The 19510-nt window shown below is 42.6% G+C and overlaps 1 protein-coding gene and 1 long non-coding RNA gene across 2 annotated transcripts; one reads left to right on the forward strand and one right to left on the reverse strand.

Annotated features, from left to right (window-relative positions):
* Positions 1-1050: 1050 nt before the first annotated feature.
* Positions 1051-1466, reverse strand: LOC124660734. The gene is made up of 2 exons (XR_006989968.1): positions 1360-1466; positions 1051-1254 (listed from the first exon to the last, which is right to left on the reverse strand). It is a non-coding gene; the product is annotated as an uncharacterized LOC124660734 (long non-coding RNA).
* Positions 1467-14252: 12786 nt separating this feature from the next.
* On the forward strand, positions 14253-15014 carry LOC124663896 (bark storage protein A-like). Its single transcript, XM_047201538.1, has one exon. It carries the CDS (start codon positions 14253-14255, stop codon positions 15012-15014), a length of 762 nt encoding a protein of 253 aa, XP_047057494.1.
* Positions 15015-19510: the final 4496 nt, after the last annotated feature.

Raw genomic sequence — 19510 nt, forward strand, 5'->3', positions numbered from 1 at the left:
AACATCATCCACATAAGTTCCATATCTATTGAGCTCTAATTGCAAAAGCAGTCCAGGAGCCGCCATTTGAGATCAGCAGCTCCTCTAATTGGGTCTAGTTGTTAACTCATCAGCGTAGATAGAAATTCCCACGCATGAGCGGAGTGAGGACACTGCTAGAACCGGTGAACCCACCCCGCACTTAATCTTGCGCCTCTATAGCTCATTACCAACAGCGAGCCCATTACTAGCCAACCGCCAGACGTGGATTTTCACCTTGTTTGTAATATCGGCACTCCAGAGGCTAAGCCACCCCTTGTGTGCCCTGCAGCTACTAGAGCTCTCAGCTCAACCAGAACTGATATTTACCACTAATATATATCATCAGAACTGATGTTTACAACCACCAATACTGATTTGAGAACGACAGTAAGCAACATTACCACATTGTCATCTGGATAGGTCCCAATAGAAGTGCTCATTCTACAAGCATTTAAATGTGCAACGCACGAAGCAACCTAAGTGATAACAAACAACATCAGTGAGCTACTTTGTTTCACAGATGGAACCTACACAGTACCTAACACTAACAGTGATAACTAACAACATCAAATCTGCAAACTACATGGCAGAGCTATGATTGTCACTGTCCTTTGGACATCTTGCAATCCTGGATTAACAAACCAGTGGCATGACCAAATCTTAAACATACAGCCACCATCAGCACTAAAACCTGTACCGGTAGGTCATCACTAGGCCTTCAAAAGAGATACTCGTCCACATTCATGATATAAAACCCTCTCCATTTTGAGCACTCTACAGGTACTAAAAACACATTTGTTTGTTCTACTCTTTTGTCATTGCACACTAAATGCTTACCATATATTATGCCATAAGTAACTGCAACTTAGCAGATTATTAGAGCGCATTCTGGGAACTCAAACACATGTGCATTACTAGCACATTCTGGTAATTCAGTACACTAGGTTAAATTACAAGCTAAATCGTGGCCATAATGACAAATCCAAATCAGCCACAAAAATGAAAAAACACCTGGCCATGCATCATGTATTGATACAACTATACCATATGTCAAAAGTTAGAACTGCAAAGAGGGCACCCACCATCTAGCACACCATATTATTAACAATAATAAGGGGATCACACCATAAAGGAAGCGCGGGGGGAGAGGGGGCTATTTGAGTGGAAAACCGTACAATCTTGAAGAGCCGACATGACCTCAGGGTCACCAAATGTTATCATCAGGTCAAGGTCCTGTTCAACAAAAGAAAAATTCAACAAGTTGTATAAAAGAGGTTTCTCCACTATCAATAGGTTACAAGGAAGACAAAGGAAGATAGGCAGTGGCCAAGCACTTACATTCAAGATGACATCCAGCTCCAGGCATACCACCGTCAATTCCTCGAGGCATAGCAACACCCATTCCTGCATGCATACCACCTGCGGTTCCTCCGACAAAGCCAGGCATGCTAAAATTTATTTCCTTCCATCTACTGCGGCCTGTCATAATTCCTGTGGTGCTCCACAATCTTTTGTACATTCGGCTCCACCTGCAAGATCACCAACATCACAAACATACAAGGATTAATTTACACATATAAAGATTTAATATAGCTACTGAAGCAATACTCCACCTTCTAGGAAAACTGAATTGAAAGTTAGGCATACAAGTAGAATAAAGAAACCAAAAATAGGCCAAAGCACAAGCTAAATCATGCCCATAATAATGCCAAATCAGCCATAAAATGGAAATTGGCCATGCATCAAGTACTGAGATAACTATGTCAAATGTCAAAAGTTATAACTACAAAAAAAGACACCCAACAGCCAGCCAAGCACATTATATTAATAGCGTCTTCCATTCTCTAAAAAAGCATAAATTGCCATAAAACTCTACTAATTTCAGCTCAGTATGAGATGCTCTCCACTTGAAGTATCTACCTACATTGTTGAAGACTTACTCCATAGTAATGCACAAACAACTGAGCAAGAACAAAACATTGTCATCTATAAAGAAAATTTATCAAGAGTAAATTTCAAGTAGGGCTCCGACTTAACCCACATGAGATGGAAGCAACCAATCATTTACAAGATAAAATCTAAACCAGCAGATAGACGGCTTGGTGGCTATGTACATCTTGCAAGTTGCGGAGGGATGCAGAGAGCAAAGACCCTAAAGTTTGAGAAGTTAATATTCTCAACTTGGTTAGTGCATATCGCAGAGGTCATTTCAATCAATGATCTCAATTTAACTGGATTTTTTTACCAATACAACTAGTTTCAGAAAAGATACTACTAGCAAGCTGAACAGAAGCACATGACATAGTACTACCAAGCTCACCGTGAGTTCCTCAGCACAGCTTGCCAATAGAACTTCAGTGAAACCAAAAGTAATCATATGAGTTAAATCTCATGAACAAGAACAGAATCACCACGGCTCAATGGCATAGAAGAGGAAAAGGGGAACCCAAGGAGCTCACTGGAGAGTTGTGGCGCAGTGGTGGAACCGAGAAGGTAGACAACTTCAACCGACTGGACATATAACCACACCGGAGGTGTAGGAGGCCACAACCAGCCCAACAGCAGCAGCACCAACAGAGCCCTCGCCAGTCGCATCAGCTCTGGGACGTGACCAGGGGCATGAGTAGCATGATGGAATTATGGCCAGCAGCAGATGCTCGGAAATGTGGTCGGGGAAGACTTGCACCGAGAAGTGCCATTCCAGATTACCGGCAGTCTACGGCCACACTGAAGCGCCAACCAGTAGTGGCGCATCATTGACCTGGAAAACACACAAAACGAGATAAGGCTTGGAATTCTAAGTTTGTTCACAGCTAGATATGATCAGTTGATCATAGCTAAAGATAAAGCCCACTGCACACTTCTCAAAAAGAATACATAGTGCAGGTTCACAGCTTCATATGTATATGAATAGTATAAGCTGGATAGAATGTATATGCATAGTTCACTTGATAAATGTATAATAGATCCCATAAAAGAATTCAAATCCCATAAAAATATGAATATAATAGATACTTTAGCTCGCTTCTTTAGAGATCAAACATAGAAGAGTTCAAACTCCATAGATTAGCCAACCCACTGAAGCCTTCACCATAGTAGAAAATTGTCCTAGTAGCATTGCTACGCACTAGATGTCAATTCAAGCATCCTGGCACTAATGCCATATTCCTGGATACAAAATTACATTTTCAACACATGCAAAAGGGAGCATCATAGGGGCATATGCACAGATTTAAAGAGACATGAACAGACATGCCGAAAATAGTATGTGCACACACAAAGTATATGCGATGCAAACTAAATGCGTCGGCTAGGAAGGCATAAAAGGAATGAACCACAATATTAACTGACATGGCCAACACTATGGCATAAACAGAAGAAAGCCAATATACAGAAGTTTACAACTTTGAAGATTAATTCCCACCTCACAGCTGACCGGCGATGAGCCACAACCAATTCCCGTGTCACTGTCTGCATACAAAAGATACTTCGAATTAAAAACAAAGATTTAAAAATCGACCAGTTTTCATGTGCAACCATGATATATGGTTCTTGCGTTGCATACTTGGAATTATGCATGCCTGAGATATGTAGCAGATTTAATGCTCACGAACACAACTAATATCAAAGCAAAGACGAGCATGCAAAAGTTAAACAATTATAAATCCATAGGCACATGAACATGACCATTTAAGCATACACCAAGATGGACAACTATAGGAAAATTTCATCAAGAAAAAACATGAGCACATAAAGACATGTGGAACATCTATGAACATTTTCATTGCTTGATTTGACTGATATGAATATTTTGGATCAGTTGCAAACACGCAAGAAAGAATGTTGCTTGTTTGCAGCCCATCATCTGCTAAATGGAAAAGAAAAAGGATTTGCTTATCCTAGAATAGTGGAAGAAACTGAGAAATATTAATACTCAGTGTCATGATTTTTCTAACACTCAAGAGAAAAAATTTATTGCCATGTTCCGAACCTAAGAGGCAGATAAAATTTTGCCATGTCAAAACATGCTTAGTTGTGAATGTTGTTCAAAAAAAATATAACTCAATCAGTACAGGATCCTTATGTGCAATGCCACTTTAAGATGATCTACTTGAGACAGCGGTAACAAATAAAGTATTGAACAGCCAACTCAACGAAGATGCTACTGAAGTACTAAGCAGGCATCATATCTATTCTCTGTCAACTCAAAAGATTATTATTCTCCCTACAAACACATCTAACTGCACAGGTGAGCTTATATGTAAAATTTATTTGAGCTGCTGTCATACAGTCCAAAAGGAAGGAAAGGCAATTTTTGTACAATCCCTGCAACCCATCAGATTGTTACTAATTAAAGAAAAATTACAGCACTTGTTGCTTTAGCCCTACCATCCCCTCTGCGTGAAAAATGGAAGTCATTTCATAGTGCTTGAGTTTCAAAGAAGTTTTAGCTCCAAAAAACCTAAACACAGCATTACAGATAGCTCTAGTGTTTTCAAAGATCAAGGATAATAACTGAAAGTTTTGGAAAAAGGCCTTGTTGAAACAAGCAAACCCTTGACCATATTATGCCAGTTTAATGGTCATCACTAAACATTTCAAATACGTGGCCAGATCAAACCCTTTTGTACTGATGCGCCACAGGAGTGGTTCAATTTAATTCATAAACCAGCAATAAAAACATGTGGACGCAACATGCATTGTGATGAATCACAAAAAAAGAAAAAGCATAGCACTTGGATCATTCAAATCCAAATCAGCTCCAACAAGTGGAACAAACAATATTATAGACAAAACACTCTTAAATTGGTTGGATGCAGAGAGAACTTCATTTGCCCTTTACTAAGGATATGAGATGTGTTTAATCATATTGTCACTGGTGTCCAACTTACTAGTCCAAATTCGAACCATGCATGGATGATAATCCAGTGTCTCAAATAACTGAATTACAGTTCATGCACAGGTTAGTTTGATAATGTGGTGTAGAAAACAGGGAGGGCGCGGTCTAGCTTATGGTGTCAGGGTATACATAAGCAAGTTAAAGACCAGAGAGAAGCGGTCCAAGGAAGCCAACCCATGACAGAAGGTCTCCATCCACAACTTGAGCTTGAGAGAAAAAATTACTTAATTTGCATAGAAGAAAATTCAGATATAAGACGCCAGAATTTATATGGGAGACACAATTAACATTGCTCTCTTTTGTATTTATGTGTGTGTATGATATGTCTCGGTATATAAACCAATTTAAAACATCAAAAAGGCATTATACAGTCAGAAAAAAGGCCAAAAGAAAAGATATACCCATTGGCTTGGTGCAGCAGACTACTTGGTACTACACCAACAAAAAACATCAGCATGGCATGACTAAATACTACAAATCATTCTCAAAGTAAACCATGACAGTAAAGCAGGTTAAGGAATAGTAAACCTAGCCACATTTATCCGAGCAAAGTTAGCTTGCTGTCTACCTTCATGAGTTCCAGCAGTTTGACGGTCCATGGAGTTTCAAGCCAAAAGGTGTTTGCATTAAAAATTCAACACAAATGACAAAGCTGAAAAAGAACTCTACTAAGCAAATTACTATCCTTCTTCACAACAGTATCAATAGTGGACAAGTAAACACTGAGACCCTTTAGATCTCAAAGGAGATAATAGCCAAAATACCACTACTCGGAACCGAAAGTTCCAGAATACCACTAGTAGAAACTGACTAACCAAAATAGGAATCGAGCTACTTGACTAATGTGATTTTGAAATCTGCTACCAAATACAGAAAAATATCAAGCTCTCATTCAACTCCCACAGAAAGCATGGATGCGCTTGATGTCAAAAACTCGCTGCTTTGCATCGCACTACAAGATTACATCACAAATACAAATACAAAGGGCACAGATGACAGCACAAAGGCCATACCTGCTCTAAACGAAATTATTATCAGCTATATTCCTATGTAAAATAAGGGAAATGGGATAAACAGCACTTCATGGAAATGCCTTTTTTGTTACTCTTTTAGAACTCAAAAACAGTGACCATCCACCCACCCAAATAGTGGCAGAAAAATATCAGCTTCAACTTTGACATAGTCACAAAATAATAAACCAAAGGGGAGCACGTGGAGGAGAGGAAAGGGAGAAGCAAAAACTCACATAAACAATGGAGACGTAGAGGAAGGCCACCGCTATTACAATTGCATGGCAGCGTGGGCGGAGGTGGAGGTGGAAGTAGGAGGCCACACTCCTGTTCTTGGCCATGCACGTGATCAGCTCTGCCAGCTAGAGGTTTAAGACCAGGCTGCCGAATTACGTGCTCCACGGCCTCTCGGCCAGCCTGTGCATCTCCTTGTCACTGAATCTGTAGTAGAATGCCATCCATGTCAGTGTTGCTAGAATGGGACTACAAATAAAATACTGTAAGATAAAGAGGGGACTACATTATGCCCAAGCATTGAACATTTTAACCATTCAATGGCAACCTAGTGTACTAAAAAAAAGAGTAAAGGATCAAAAAAATGGCTGCCCATCTTGTGCATACTATAGAATGGTTCAGACTTGGAATAATGTAATTAATGTAGCTACTTGACTAATACAATTCCCAAATCTGCTACCAAAATACAGAAGTGTCCCAGGGAAAGAGCATGCAGCATTGATGCAAAAAATCAGTGCTTTGCATCCAACTAGACGATTACATCACAAATAAACATGAAGGGCAACGATCACAACACAAAGGACATAGCAGCCAGCACATATAAAATACAAAGACATTTTAACTTACCAAATTCTAGCTAGGTATGTCAATGTGAACCCTACAACAACACTACAAGAATATACTAGGATGGATTTCGGGCAAGGATGTCAATCTGGCCTCGAATACCAAATAGACATGGGACTACCTATTTTCATCAAGACGCTAATTTTTTATATTCCTTACGTAGAACTAGGTAATTAATAGAACCATGATTGTATAGTAATCTACTTAAGATTGTACGATATGCAATTGCGATCTCTGAACAAAATGGTAGTTGTTTACAATGCTTTCGGTAGAACATGCTGAGCTTGAATCCTATAAGAATAACTCAGTATCCTACTATACTGCAATTTTACTGCAGGATTATATAAATGAACTTGAGCCAGAATATGGACAAACCAGAAAGAAACTCAAATGTCCAGCCATTCATTACCTTAGCGTGAAAGATCGGTGCTGCATATAAATTTTTTTTTTGCAAGTAGCTGGATACAATAATTTTAGTAGCTAGCATAACTTTGGTGGTTCATTACTTCAGAAATGATGTACTCCAGTATCAATGGAGTACTTCGGAGATCGCAATATGAGATAGCTAGCATAAATGGAGTACTTCGGTCCTAAAGAAATAATACAGTATCAGTATGAGATAACTTGGGAAGCACTCATGTACACTTTTCTAAACATCATCGATAACTAACTTTCAAGTGTGGGGGCATCACCACTTACCTGAACATTGTCATAAAGCTCAAACAGTGGAACAGCGAGCAGCCAGACATGCAGTTGCTGCAACCGGGCGTGAGGATGGCGGTGGAGGCCGGAGCTGCAGCCAGCCACGGCACACGGACACACTTGCCGAATGTCCTGGTCGCCGGCGTAGGTGAGGGTTCCTAGAGATGCCGCTTGCTCTAGCCGGCCACATCGACTCCGTGCAGTACAGCCGGTCGCTGCGCCGCCGCCGTGGACACGAAAGCTCGAGCTTTTTCTGGAAAAGAAAGAGAAAGCTTAACTTACGTAAATTATCGCAATGTTGTACCTATAAGAATATAGATGCTACTCTTTTCCCAGTACAAAAAAAAGCACCCAGATTTTCATGCAACTCATGAAGGGTTCGTTGTACAACCGGTAAGCTAACTAGCATGAACCTGGAATGGACATATCCATCTGCTACCTGCGTAAGTAGTTCTGTACTAGTAAGCTAGGAGCCTAGTAGCTTGACCAATCCATGGAACTAAAAAGGGAGAAAAGAAGCCGCTTCATCGATCCTACCTTGGAGCTGCCTCTTTTCTAGTTACGACTGAAGCTTCTCACAGCCTATTTTGATTCTTGGGGCGAGTTGAGTCAGTTTTGTACATCTCACATGAAACATCAAGTAACTAAAGAATCCAGTCTGCATAGCCACTGTAAATGTATAGTGGAATTCAGTCACGATGAAATTATTAGAGTTCATGGATAAGGCTATTGCATCAGAGATGTAGTAGGGTTGCAGAAAAACTACAGCATTAGTATGATTTTCATATAGTAAGAAATTCTTTACATCTACAAGCTATAAAGAAGTGCACCCATTTAAATTTTAAACAATGCTAAACATGACACAAAGTTTCTGATGTACAAGAGCAAAACTCTTTATTTAAGAAGTTCTCATAAATCAGTGTCCAAATGACCTTTGTTTCATAATTATAAACTTCTAATGAATTGCAAGTCCTAGTGTACATGCTTCTACATGTAAGCTAGCTAGCTTGTGAAACTAGTGTTACTTGAAGTAATAGAAAGCAAAGCCACTTGATTAGGCTTCTTGTACGTGCGTGAGTGCGTTGCTAGCTACTACTTGGAATACAAATTTAATAACACCTTAACTGGTACAGCCAGAAACAACTGCAGGCTGGCAATTACTCATGGAAAGAGCTCTAGCGGCTGAAGCTCCAACTAATAAACCAGCTTAGCTTAGCTAAATAAACTGATTGACTGATTCTATTTCTTTATCTCCCTAGTGTACCATATAGCGCCCTCAAGAAACAGGAGAGTAGTAGCTATGCTAATTGATCCATGGATCTAAAAAAAGAGAAAAGAAGCAGCTCGAATTGAAGCACACATAGATATGTGTAACTCAAATCAATATGACGAAAGTAAGAAGACATCCATATCATTGTATAAAATTAATGCTTCTTTGTTACGTATATGATATATCATGTGCTTGAATAACAGCCCTTACAAAGCAGGATCCTGTCTTGAAGGATTCAAGTAAGAGGAATAAAGCTACTTGATTCATGAAAAGATTTTAAAAAATTCAATAAAATACCTCTTCGATTTGAATGATGCCAACTTTATTAGCCTACTCAGTCCTGGTGCTTCATGCTAAAAAGAGCAGAATGATAATTCCATGATTCTAGCCCCACTTCCGGCAACAAAAAAGCGCCCCGTCAAAAATATTCTTGCAGTTACAATTGCAGTCTTCTTCTTGAACAGCACCAAGTAAGTGATTTTCCTCGCACCCCTTTTTTATTTCACATAGGGAACGGAGGCCTGACAAAGAAAATGCACACATATCACGCATCATGATGGTGGTGACATTTACAGTAATGGCCTCAACCATCAATCTCAAGCCTAATAGCAGAGAAGAGTACCAAAAAAAAAAGACTAGATGAATAGAAGCACATGTACGAGTGGGTAATTATAAACTACAGGAAAAAGGAGAAAGATAAATAAGCAAAGCCAAACTGGTTGCTTTGCGCTGTGAATCTAGTCATAAATGAAGATCAGAAATTTAGTTCTAGGCATAATATTGTTTTGTTTACAAAACACATGAAAGAGAATCAATACCCTTATGAGTAGGATTCTACTCGACACGACATGAATGCATCCGTATATTTACTGAGAAATCCACTGTTCAAAAAATCATCCGATTCAACGATTAATCATCCGATTAATCACTAATTGATGGTCACCGATTAGCCGATAAACTCATTTATCACCCGATTAACTCATTTATTGTCCGATTAATCGACCGATTTGCCTATTAATCGCTAATCACCAGCCGACCGAGTTGACACCGATAAGCGATTTCCTCAACATTGGAGAAATCCCAGCGACGAACTAACAAAACATTTTAGACTCAATGAATTGATGCTCTCTGGTGCACAAGAGGTCAAACCAAATCATTGGTCACTCGCCTAACTAATCAGAAATCAACAAACCTCCCTTCTTTATGCAAGTGACACATTTTGCAGCGGTATTGTAGAAGAAACGCAGAATCATAAACACAGTAAGTATAAGATATGAATAAATATCAACGAAACATGAGAGGATGTGATCAACTACTTGCAGACAACTTGCTTTCTACTTGGCCACAAATAAAATCTAATGCAAAAGGACAACTTGCTTTCTATTTGGTACTTTGACATAGAACCTAGCTGAGCATGCCCACTAGCACTGGACTAGAGATACCACCGTTGCAGCCAACAAATAATAAAAAGATGCACATTTTACATAAACAACATTGCATCTAGTAAAACTGGGAAAATGCGAACCACACCGCATGAATGCGGAGCACAGAATCATCACAGCCATGGTACAGCAGACCACGTAGTAGAAGAGGACGAAGGGGCCACGAGGAGCTCACCGGATGGTGTGTAGCCGAGGCCGAATGTCGTGCGGGAGGCCACGGCTAGACCATCGGCAGCAGGGTCGCTGGAGCGATCGAGAACACCCAAGCCACACAGGACCGAACTGCCATGTCATTTGCTTGATCACGACTGTCCTGGGTCACCTCCACCAAATTAAGGTGGATCTCCATCTGCGAATATATATATGCAAAACCACCAGATTTTGAGCATTCAGTTGACATTTTGACCAAGATGTAATCTATCAGGTGCTTTGCAAAACAAAACAAAAAAATGCATAGGAAATAATAACTAGCAGATCACACAGATAATAAGACCTAGAAAAGGCAAGAACGGTACAAACAGATTTTTATTTTTTTAATCATAATATGTTGGACCACCTCGCTATGAATACATGAGGATGTGATCAACTAATTGCAGACAAACCATGGAGAAGCCATGTGTTTGGTGGGTGATGTACTAGTATTTGAAAGTAATATGGTGAATCGATGAAACCCTAAACACCCAGATTTGATCATGGTATGACGAAATTACTCCAAGGAATGCAGGAAGGAAAACAACCTTCAGAAGGGTCGGGCTGGAGATGGGGCTGGAGGAGCTCCTCGCGGAGCATGACCAGGTCATCCCCCTGGTCGAGATTTCTGTCTGTCCCCCAGAAAAAGAAACGACCCCCGCAGCTGCTGCCTTGGAACTTGGAAGGAGGGCATCCGAGATGTGGAAGAAGGTGGAGGATGGACGGCCAGAGATGCAGGCACCCGCGGCGCCCGGACGAGCTCGCCGTCGCCCCGAGGACGCGTGCGTCCGTGAGGGCCGCGGCCTGCTGGCCGGCGAAGTCTTGTTTCGCGTGGTGCAGGCGGTCGCCGAGATGCCTGACATGGACTGCAAAGCTTGCGCGTGCTGCAGGCGGTTGCCGAGACGGCGGCCCGTGAACGCGGCACCATGGACTGCAAATGCGGTAGCTTGACCTCCGGAAATGGTTTGAGCCTGAGGTGGTGTTGTTGGATGGAGATCAGGTGACATGCAAACGGCATGTCACCGTGTACCCAGCGGCCTCCAATCCAGCGTCCAACCAGCATCCAACGGAGGGACACGCAGCACGGTACTTCAACGCAAAAAAGGCAACCAACTCGTGGAGGACCAAATCGTGGAGGGCGCGGTCAGCTCCTCTTCTCGCGCGGGAAGGCGGGGAAGAGTGAGGGATTGGCGCGACGATTCGCCGGCGCCTCCTCTTCTCGCGCGCTTCGCCGGCGGCCCCCGCTCTCTGCCGCGCCAACCCGTCGAGCGCCGCCGCTAAGGAGCGCCGCCCGGCAACCAGCGTCGTCCGCCGCCGCAGGAACTAGGGACGAGCGCCGGCCGCCGCGGGAACCAAGGGACGAGCGCCTGACGACCCAAGGACGAGCGCCGGCCGCCGCGGTAGCCAAGGGAGGAGCGCCGGCCGCCGCGGTAGCGCGCCTGACGGAAGAGCGCCCGACGCTTCACGGGTAAATTCTGTTTCCAACTTGTTTTTCTCTGCAGTTGATTAGATTGATTAGATGCAGGCAAATTTAGAGTAAATTAGAGGATTGTAACTACTCTGGTTGGCCTGTTTTAGATGAGATGCTTAACCACTCCCTGGCATATTAGTATTCTGCTATCACCGACACAGTAGAAGACTAGTTTTTGTTTCAGTTTCCTGCGTTTATAAGAACTAGCTGTTCAAGCTCTGAAGCATCCCTGCCATAGCACAATCCAAGTGAAGGCGTTTACCCAGTTTTGATCGGCTATATCTACATTTTATCTAGAACTTCAGAAATTATATGTAGTGTTGCTTTTACCTTGTTCCACTAATTTGTATACACTGTTTTTTAATTTGGCAGAATTGAGTGTTGTGCGATGGGATCGATTGGCAACAGGATACCCGAAGTTGGTATGCGGTTCAGAAATTCGGATGAGGCTTGGGATTTCTGGGTGCAATATGGTGGTCACATAGGCTTTGATGTGAGGAAAAGAAATACCATCAAAAGCAGAACTGATGGAACAATCACTTCATGTAGGTTTGTTTGTTCCAATGAAGGTATTCGAAGGAAAAGTCAACTAGATCATGAGCCGAAGCGCATTAGAGCTGAAACAAGAACCAATTGTAAAGTTCGGATGATTGTTTCATTTGACCGAGTGGCCAATTTTTTTGAAGTCACCGAAGTTGATTTGGAACACAATCACCTCCTTCAATTGCCGCAAACCTGTTACTTGTTGGCATCACAAAGGAAGATTTCAGATGTGCAAGCTTTAGACATAGAAACAGCCGATGATTCTGGAATTATGCCAAAAGCATCACATGAGTTTGCATGTCGTCTAGTTGGTGGGAAGTTCAATGTTGGTTACACTTTGACTGACCAGAAGAATCATCTGCGAACCAAGCGGTAGCGGGAGATGGCTTATGGACAGGCCGGTAGTATGTTGAAGTTCTTTCGTGACAAGATAGGTGAGAATCCATCATTCCAATATCATTTGCAGTTGGATTGTGAGGAGCATATAGCCAACATATTCTGGGTTGATGCTAAAATGCTACTTGACTATGCACACTTTGGTGATGTTGTCACTTTTGACACTACATTTGGCACGAACAAAGAGTATAGGCCATTTGGTATTTTTCTTGGGCTCAATCAGTTTAGAGAAACAAGCATTTTTGGTGCTGCATTGATGTTTGATGAAACACGCGACTCATTTATATGGCTCTTTGAGACATTTCTAGCCGCACACAATGGAAGGCAGCCTAGAACTATCTATACCGATCAAGATGCAGCAATGGGAGGAGCCATAGAGAGGGTCTTCACAGAATCATATCATGGACTGTGTACATTTCATATCATGGAAAATGTTGTCAAACATTTAACTCAAGTGGGAGTGGAGGATGAAGTGAAAGAAAAATGGGCACAATGTTATATGAGAGATGTCTTTAGCTTGGGAGTGAGAAGTACACAATTAAGTGAGAGCTTCAACAATTCGTTGAAAAATCATTTGAAATCAGATTTTCATATTCTTCGGTTCTTGATGCATTTTGAGAGGACGGTGGAAGTAAAAAGAACAAAGGAATTGCAATCTGAATTCAATGCAAGAAAATATATACCAAGAATTAAGATGTTCACTCCTATGTTGGTGGAAGCAAGCAAAGTTTGCATGGTGATTTAGAGTTTGAGGAGGAGCGCATAGTGATAGGTGATCCTTTGACCAAAACGGTTTCATGTAGTTGTGGAATGTTCAATAGGACGGGGATATTGTGTGGAATGTTCAATAGGACGGGGATATTGTGTGGAAAGATTTATATATGTATCATATAAAGTTTAAAACTGTGAAGTTTCAGAGCAAAACCGTGAACTTTCAGAGCAAAACCGTGAAGTTTCAGAGCAAAACTGTGAAGTTTTAGAGCATCTGGGCTGAAAACTGTGAAGTGAATGTTGTTTTTGTCTTAAACTACTGCTGTACGTTGGATGGTGGTTGGACGTTGGATTTGAGACCGCTGGGTACACGGTGACATGCAAACGGATGGTGGTTGGACGTTGGATTTGAGACCGCTGGGTACACGGTGACATGCCGTTTGCATGTCACCCGATCCCTGTCCGGTGTTGTTCCTGACTGCGGCGGAGTGAATGCGGTGGGTGGAATGGCAAGGGGGGGATCGATGCGGCGGGCGGCACTCGCTCCCTTCCGATCAATTAATGGGGGCGTTCCGTTCCTTGCACTCACGTATACTATCTGCCCGCCCAACGCAAACTCGATCAGTACTACGACATGAACGCTTTGCTTTTCAGGCGTGGTGTCCAGCTTCGATCGCAACCATCCAAAACGGATAAACCGCGTTAGTTTAAAAAAAAACGAATAAACCGTTAAGGGTTGATGCAGCTTAACGCCGGGCTGGCCACCCAGATGTTGTTGAGCCTGTTCCGGGTGAAAGGCATTGTCCATTGGGGCATTGCCGGCAACGCGAACGAGGACCTCCAGATCGGCGACGTCACCATCCCCGAGTACTGGGCCCACCTCTCCCTCTGGAACTGGCAGCGCTACGGCGACGGGAAGGAGAACGAGCTGCCGCTGGAGGCCGCCGGTGACTACACGCGGGAGTACGGCTTCCTCAACTTCTCCGACTACACCGTCGGGCAAGGTAACCCGGCCTTGTCGGCGAACGAGCTCAACAACATCTGGTACCAGCCGGAGGAGATCTTCCCGGCGTCGGGCGTTCCCGAGGAGCGGCAGCACGCGTTCTGGGTCCGTGCCAGCAAGCGCTACTACGCGTTGGCGGCGAAGCTGGAGGGGATGGAGCTGCCGGCGTGCGTGAACGGGACGACGACGTGCCTTCCCCGCCCGCCGCGGGTAGTGCGGGTCAGCAGGGGGTGCAGCGGCAACGTGTTCCTGGACAACGCCCGGTACCGCCAGTTCCTGCGCACCAAGTTCGAGTGCACGCCCATCGAGATGGAGAGCGCCGCGGTCGCGCTTGTCGCGTACCAGCAGGGTGTCCCGTTCCTCACCATCCGCTCGCTGTCGGATCTGGCCGGGGGTGGATCAGCTCTTGGGAACGAGGCCAGCACGTTCATCAGCATCGCCGCTCAGAATGCCGTGGACGTCATGCTCAAATTTGTGCCGCTGCTAAAGGAGCAATAGGACGGTGGCTAGCCAGCAGCTGCAGATCCGTGCACATGCACAACGGACCATTGTTTTACACCTCTCTTTTTTCCCCTCTGTAGTACTTCCTCTGTTTAATCATTCTTTATTGTGGTTATAGTTTAAATTTGAACTAAAACCACTATGAGAATTGTGGAAACAGAGGAAGTAGATATATAGTTTTGTACCACTTGCGTGCCTTGCGTGTTCAGCTTGCCCTTGCTGATTTCAGAGTTGCAAGTTGCTAAACACACGATTTGCCGAGAAATAAATCAATAATTGGATGTGATACAGGTTAGGTGAAATTTCATATGTGCGCGTTTTTTTTTTTTTTTTGCATTTATAGATGTGTAATACAATAGAATGGACTAGTATTAAAGATCAAGATTCTTCCCTCTTTTTCTTCCCTCTTCAGTACTTCCTTTCTTCCATAATTTTTGTTATGGTTTTAGTCAAAGATGAACCGAGGGAGTAGATATGTAGTTCTGTACCACTTGTATGTCGTGCTCGTCCAACTTTCCCTAGTTGATTTCAAAGTTTCGGGTTGGTGATCGCAGAAGTTGCAGAGAAATAAATTAATAATTGGATGTGATACTCCCTCCTGTTCATATTACTCACACTAATATAGATGTATCTAGACACATTTTTATTGTAGATACATTCATTTTAGTGGCAAATAATATGGATCGGAGGGAGTACAAGTTAAGGAAACTTTCATATGTATGTAGTCATGATGGAGCCGTTAGAGGTCTCTGGAAACGCAGACGGCGGTGCCTTCGTGGTGGTGAAGCCGCCCATCCAGGCAAGTTCTAGAGTTCTTCATCCGGGGAAGACGACGATGCCCACCTGTTGAGGTCCTCGTCATGTTCTCCTTCATCGAAGGTTAGGGTGTTTCTTGCCCGTCATCAATGTAAGTCAAACATTTAAAAAAATATGCTCTCGCATAGGCATGCTACTTTGGTTATGTCCCTTTGTCCTGACACTAGTAGAAAAAGAGCCACTAGTCCCAGTTGGGAATGCGCTCTATGAAATCCGGACTAAAGGCCTCCACATGTCGAGTGCGGGGCCGAGAACTAGATGATCTTTATTTTGTGTTTTCCATTTTCATTTTGTGTTTACAATTTAACTTTTTTCATTTTGTGTTTCAATTATTTTTTATTTAAAATAAGTTTTCGTATACTTATTCTATGCTACTACATATTGTACACGTTGATGCATATATAATACTACCTCTGTCTACAAAAGGATGTCTTAGATTTGTCTAAATTTGGATGTATGTAGACACTATTTAGTGTATATATACATTCGAATTTAGATAAATCTAAGATATCCTTTTATGGACGGAGGGAGTATAATTTATCTTACAAGCATACATATATATATATATATGGTATATTATCTATTTAATTACATGCGGATCATTAAATTACATGGAGGAATTAGCGCAATGGTATTCTCCGGTTGCAGTTCTGACCTCCGTAAGCAAAATTCCCATCAATTCCTCTTGAATTGCTAGTACGCGGCCCTTTGGTAGAATCTTGTCCGGTAACTTTTCGGTCTTCAAAGAAGGAGATCAATATGAATATATGAGTTGTGTGTATATATATCAAATCAAATCATCATATATATCTCAACACATATGATGGTAATAAAATAAAATTGTGAATATTGTTTACATACTTGAAGTTGTTTTAGATCTCTGCACCGCTCACTAATCGTCATGTGAATGAACTCGCAAACATGGACTGCACATAAATTAGTCCCGTGTTCCTTCCTCAAGCACTTTACGAGAATAAAATTCAATCAAATAATAATCAAGAATGATAATGGTATTGAAACTAGAATTAAAGAGATGCACGTGTGGACCTAGTACTAGTTACCAGGATCCATAAAAAATGCAGATCCTCTTTCCAGTCACCAACAACCTCCTTGATGAACCATTTCCAAAAAAGAAATTGAATAAGGGAGTTATTAATTACTTGATATCAGGAAATGAATGAAATAGGTTGATATAGTGTGATAATGATTGAAATTACCTCTGGAGCATAAAAACGATGGAGTTGTAGTCGTTAGGGTCTTTATCTAATGAGTCCATGATATCAAATTTTCCATCATCAACTTGAATGATTAGCAGAATATAGTGAAAACTCCGCACATTTATATATGTAAGCATGCATAACTGATCGGTCACACTTAACATCGAGTAAGCAAAATAGAATGTGTACAAAAAAGTAGCACTCACTTGAACTTGCAAGGAAATAGTGTTTCTGTTCTGGAATTTTGTTTAGTTAAAAATCTTAGCAAGTTATCCTCGGTGTCCTTGACATGGTCTCATACCGTTAAATAAACGGTATATGGGTCAATGAACCTAATATCATAGATTCTCCGTGTTTTGCATTCGAGAATCTTCATTCCGCATAATAGCGCTCAAAAGACTATATAGTGAGGATAATTACATGCAATCAACAAGTTGAGCTAGAGACTTAATTACATAAACTAATCACTTACAGACAATAGCATCTGACGATAGATTTGTCAAGGGCGTCTTGATTGTATAACTGATAAAATTCTTCAAGCATAATGCATATCTGGTCTTCACAGAAGTAATGCTGGTTTTTAGCTGCCACCATGAGCATAACCCGCCCTTCATTTGAGGATTCCATGTACCACTCATGAAATCTTCGTATTTGTGTTGTTAGATGCCTGCGCAGGTCTGACCAGAGGTTGCCCGAGGGAAAATTTCCACACTACATCAGCCTTGGGGATACCTTCGTTGCATATCAATTCAGAAACAGTGATACCAAGTGGGCTAGCAATGTCCTTGTATTTTTATGCTACGTCGACATCCTTATCGAAAAACACGTTGGAACGATTGTTTTTCCTGTTCTCCAAGCTGGGGAACTTTCTTCCCGCTTGCACTACTTCTCATCCACTGCATTTCATTATATGGCTTCTTAATACAACGTCTGATGGCATATTAGCCACATGTGAAGATGGTCGCTCAAGCATGTCCACAAAGTGTTGTCTGGTTTTCGGATCAATTTTCTCCTTTGGCTGGGGCTATGCAGGTGCAAAATGGCTTTTCACTCTAGCATCTATGACCATTTTGCATTCTTCATCAGTCATTTCATAAGATAACTTGGCAGGATCCTCCTTGGCTTTCTTCGTTGCACGTGCTTTCTTCCGAGTATTAGTAGTCGACGGAGCGGTGTTCTTCCGCTTTTGCACCTAGGACTTAGTGGGCAGAGTCGGCTGACGCGCCGGAGATTGAGATGGACTCGAGCTAGGTTCCCTCTCGAGGAGGGACGAACATAGAGGTGAATTGTTAGTCGGAGGAGTTGGTGGCCTTGGCGCCGAGTCTGGAAACACGATGTTTTACTTTTCCATAGAACGATAGCATGAGTTACTTCTCCCTGTTTAGTCTCCCCTTCACTTACAGGGATGTCAAGCTCCAGTGTCTCATATCCCTTCAGAACTTCATCCACCCCGACACGAGCATAGCCAAATGGAATCTTACATCCATGGAAGCATGATCCATATTCATAAGGTAAAGCAGAGCCAACCGCAACCTTCATCGATATGTTCTTCATTGACTAATGTAGCTCAAAATTTTCCCTCTCCATGATATCATCCACGGGGTAGCGAGCTATCAGTGCATCATCCATCAGTGTATCTTCAGCCCGGACCCCGCGGAAGCAACGTTGCTTTTCCTCTAAGATGGGCCACCACTATCGAATGCAAGATCTTGCTGCCGCTGAGATGCCCTTTGCTGGCTAACTATGTCTAGTTGCTCCTGCTGCCGCATTAATACGCGTTTTGTTGGGGGGATGACCCCCGTTATGCCAAAGGCATGCCAAACTAAGCCTTGTGCATGCTATCGATGTACCGGTTTAAAGGTTGTTCCGGGATAAGCACTTAAGCATGAGACTAAGTAAATCTATACCGGTATCCTAGGAGGGGTATACCGGAACCGGCTAAGAAGGTACCGGATTACCGGTACAGGCTACACTATAGCACGTCGGCAAGCTGGTCAAAGATTCTCTCAAGAGCTAGAGGACAAAGATGAGCGAAGCACTTCAGCTTTAAACGAAGGCCTGACGCCAAAAGAAGATGATGACGTAAAAGGTACTGGCGGAGGTCAGCACCCCTGATTAAAGTCTTAGCCGGTACCGGCAGGGCCAAAGTGGCTTTGTAAAGTAGTTTGTCTAGTCAAAGATACCATTAGGGTTTCCTAGGGTTCCTTCCCTTGTAAGCCACCCTCTCCCCTATATAAGGAGAGGGGGCACCCCCTTGTACGGGTACGTGATACGAGATATACAATCGAGAGAGAGCACTGATGTCTACGCCCCCTCCTTTCCCTGTAGACAGTGTTGGGCCTCCAAGAGCAGAGGTTTGTAGAACAGCAGCAAGTTTTCCCTTAAGTGGATCACCCAAGGTTTATTGAACTCAGGGAGGAAGAGGTCAAAGATATCCCTCTCATGCAACCCCGCAACCAC

This window comes from Lolium rigidum, chromosome 6, assembly GCF_022539505.1.
Source record: "Lolium rigidum isolate FL_2022 chromosome 6, APGP_CSIRO_Lrig_0.1, whole genome shotgun sequence".
Taxonomy (NCBI): Eukaryota; Viridiplantae; Streptophyta; class Magnoliopsida; order Poales; family Poaceae; genus Lolium; species Lolium rigidum.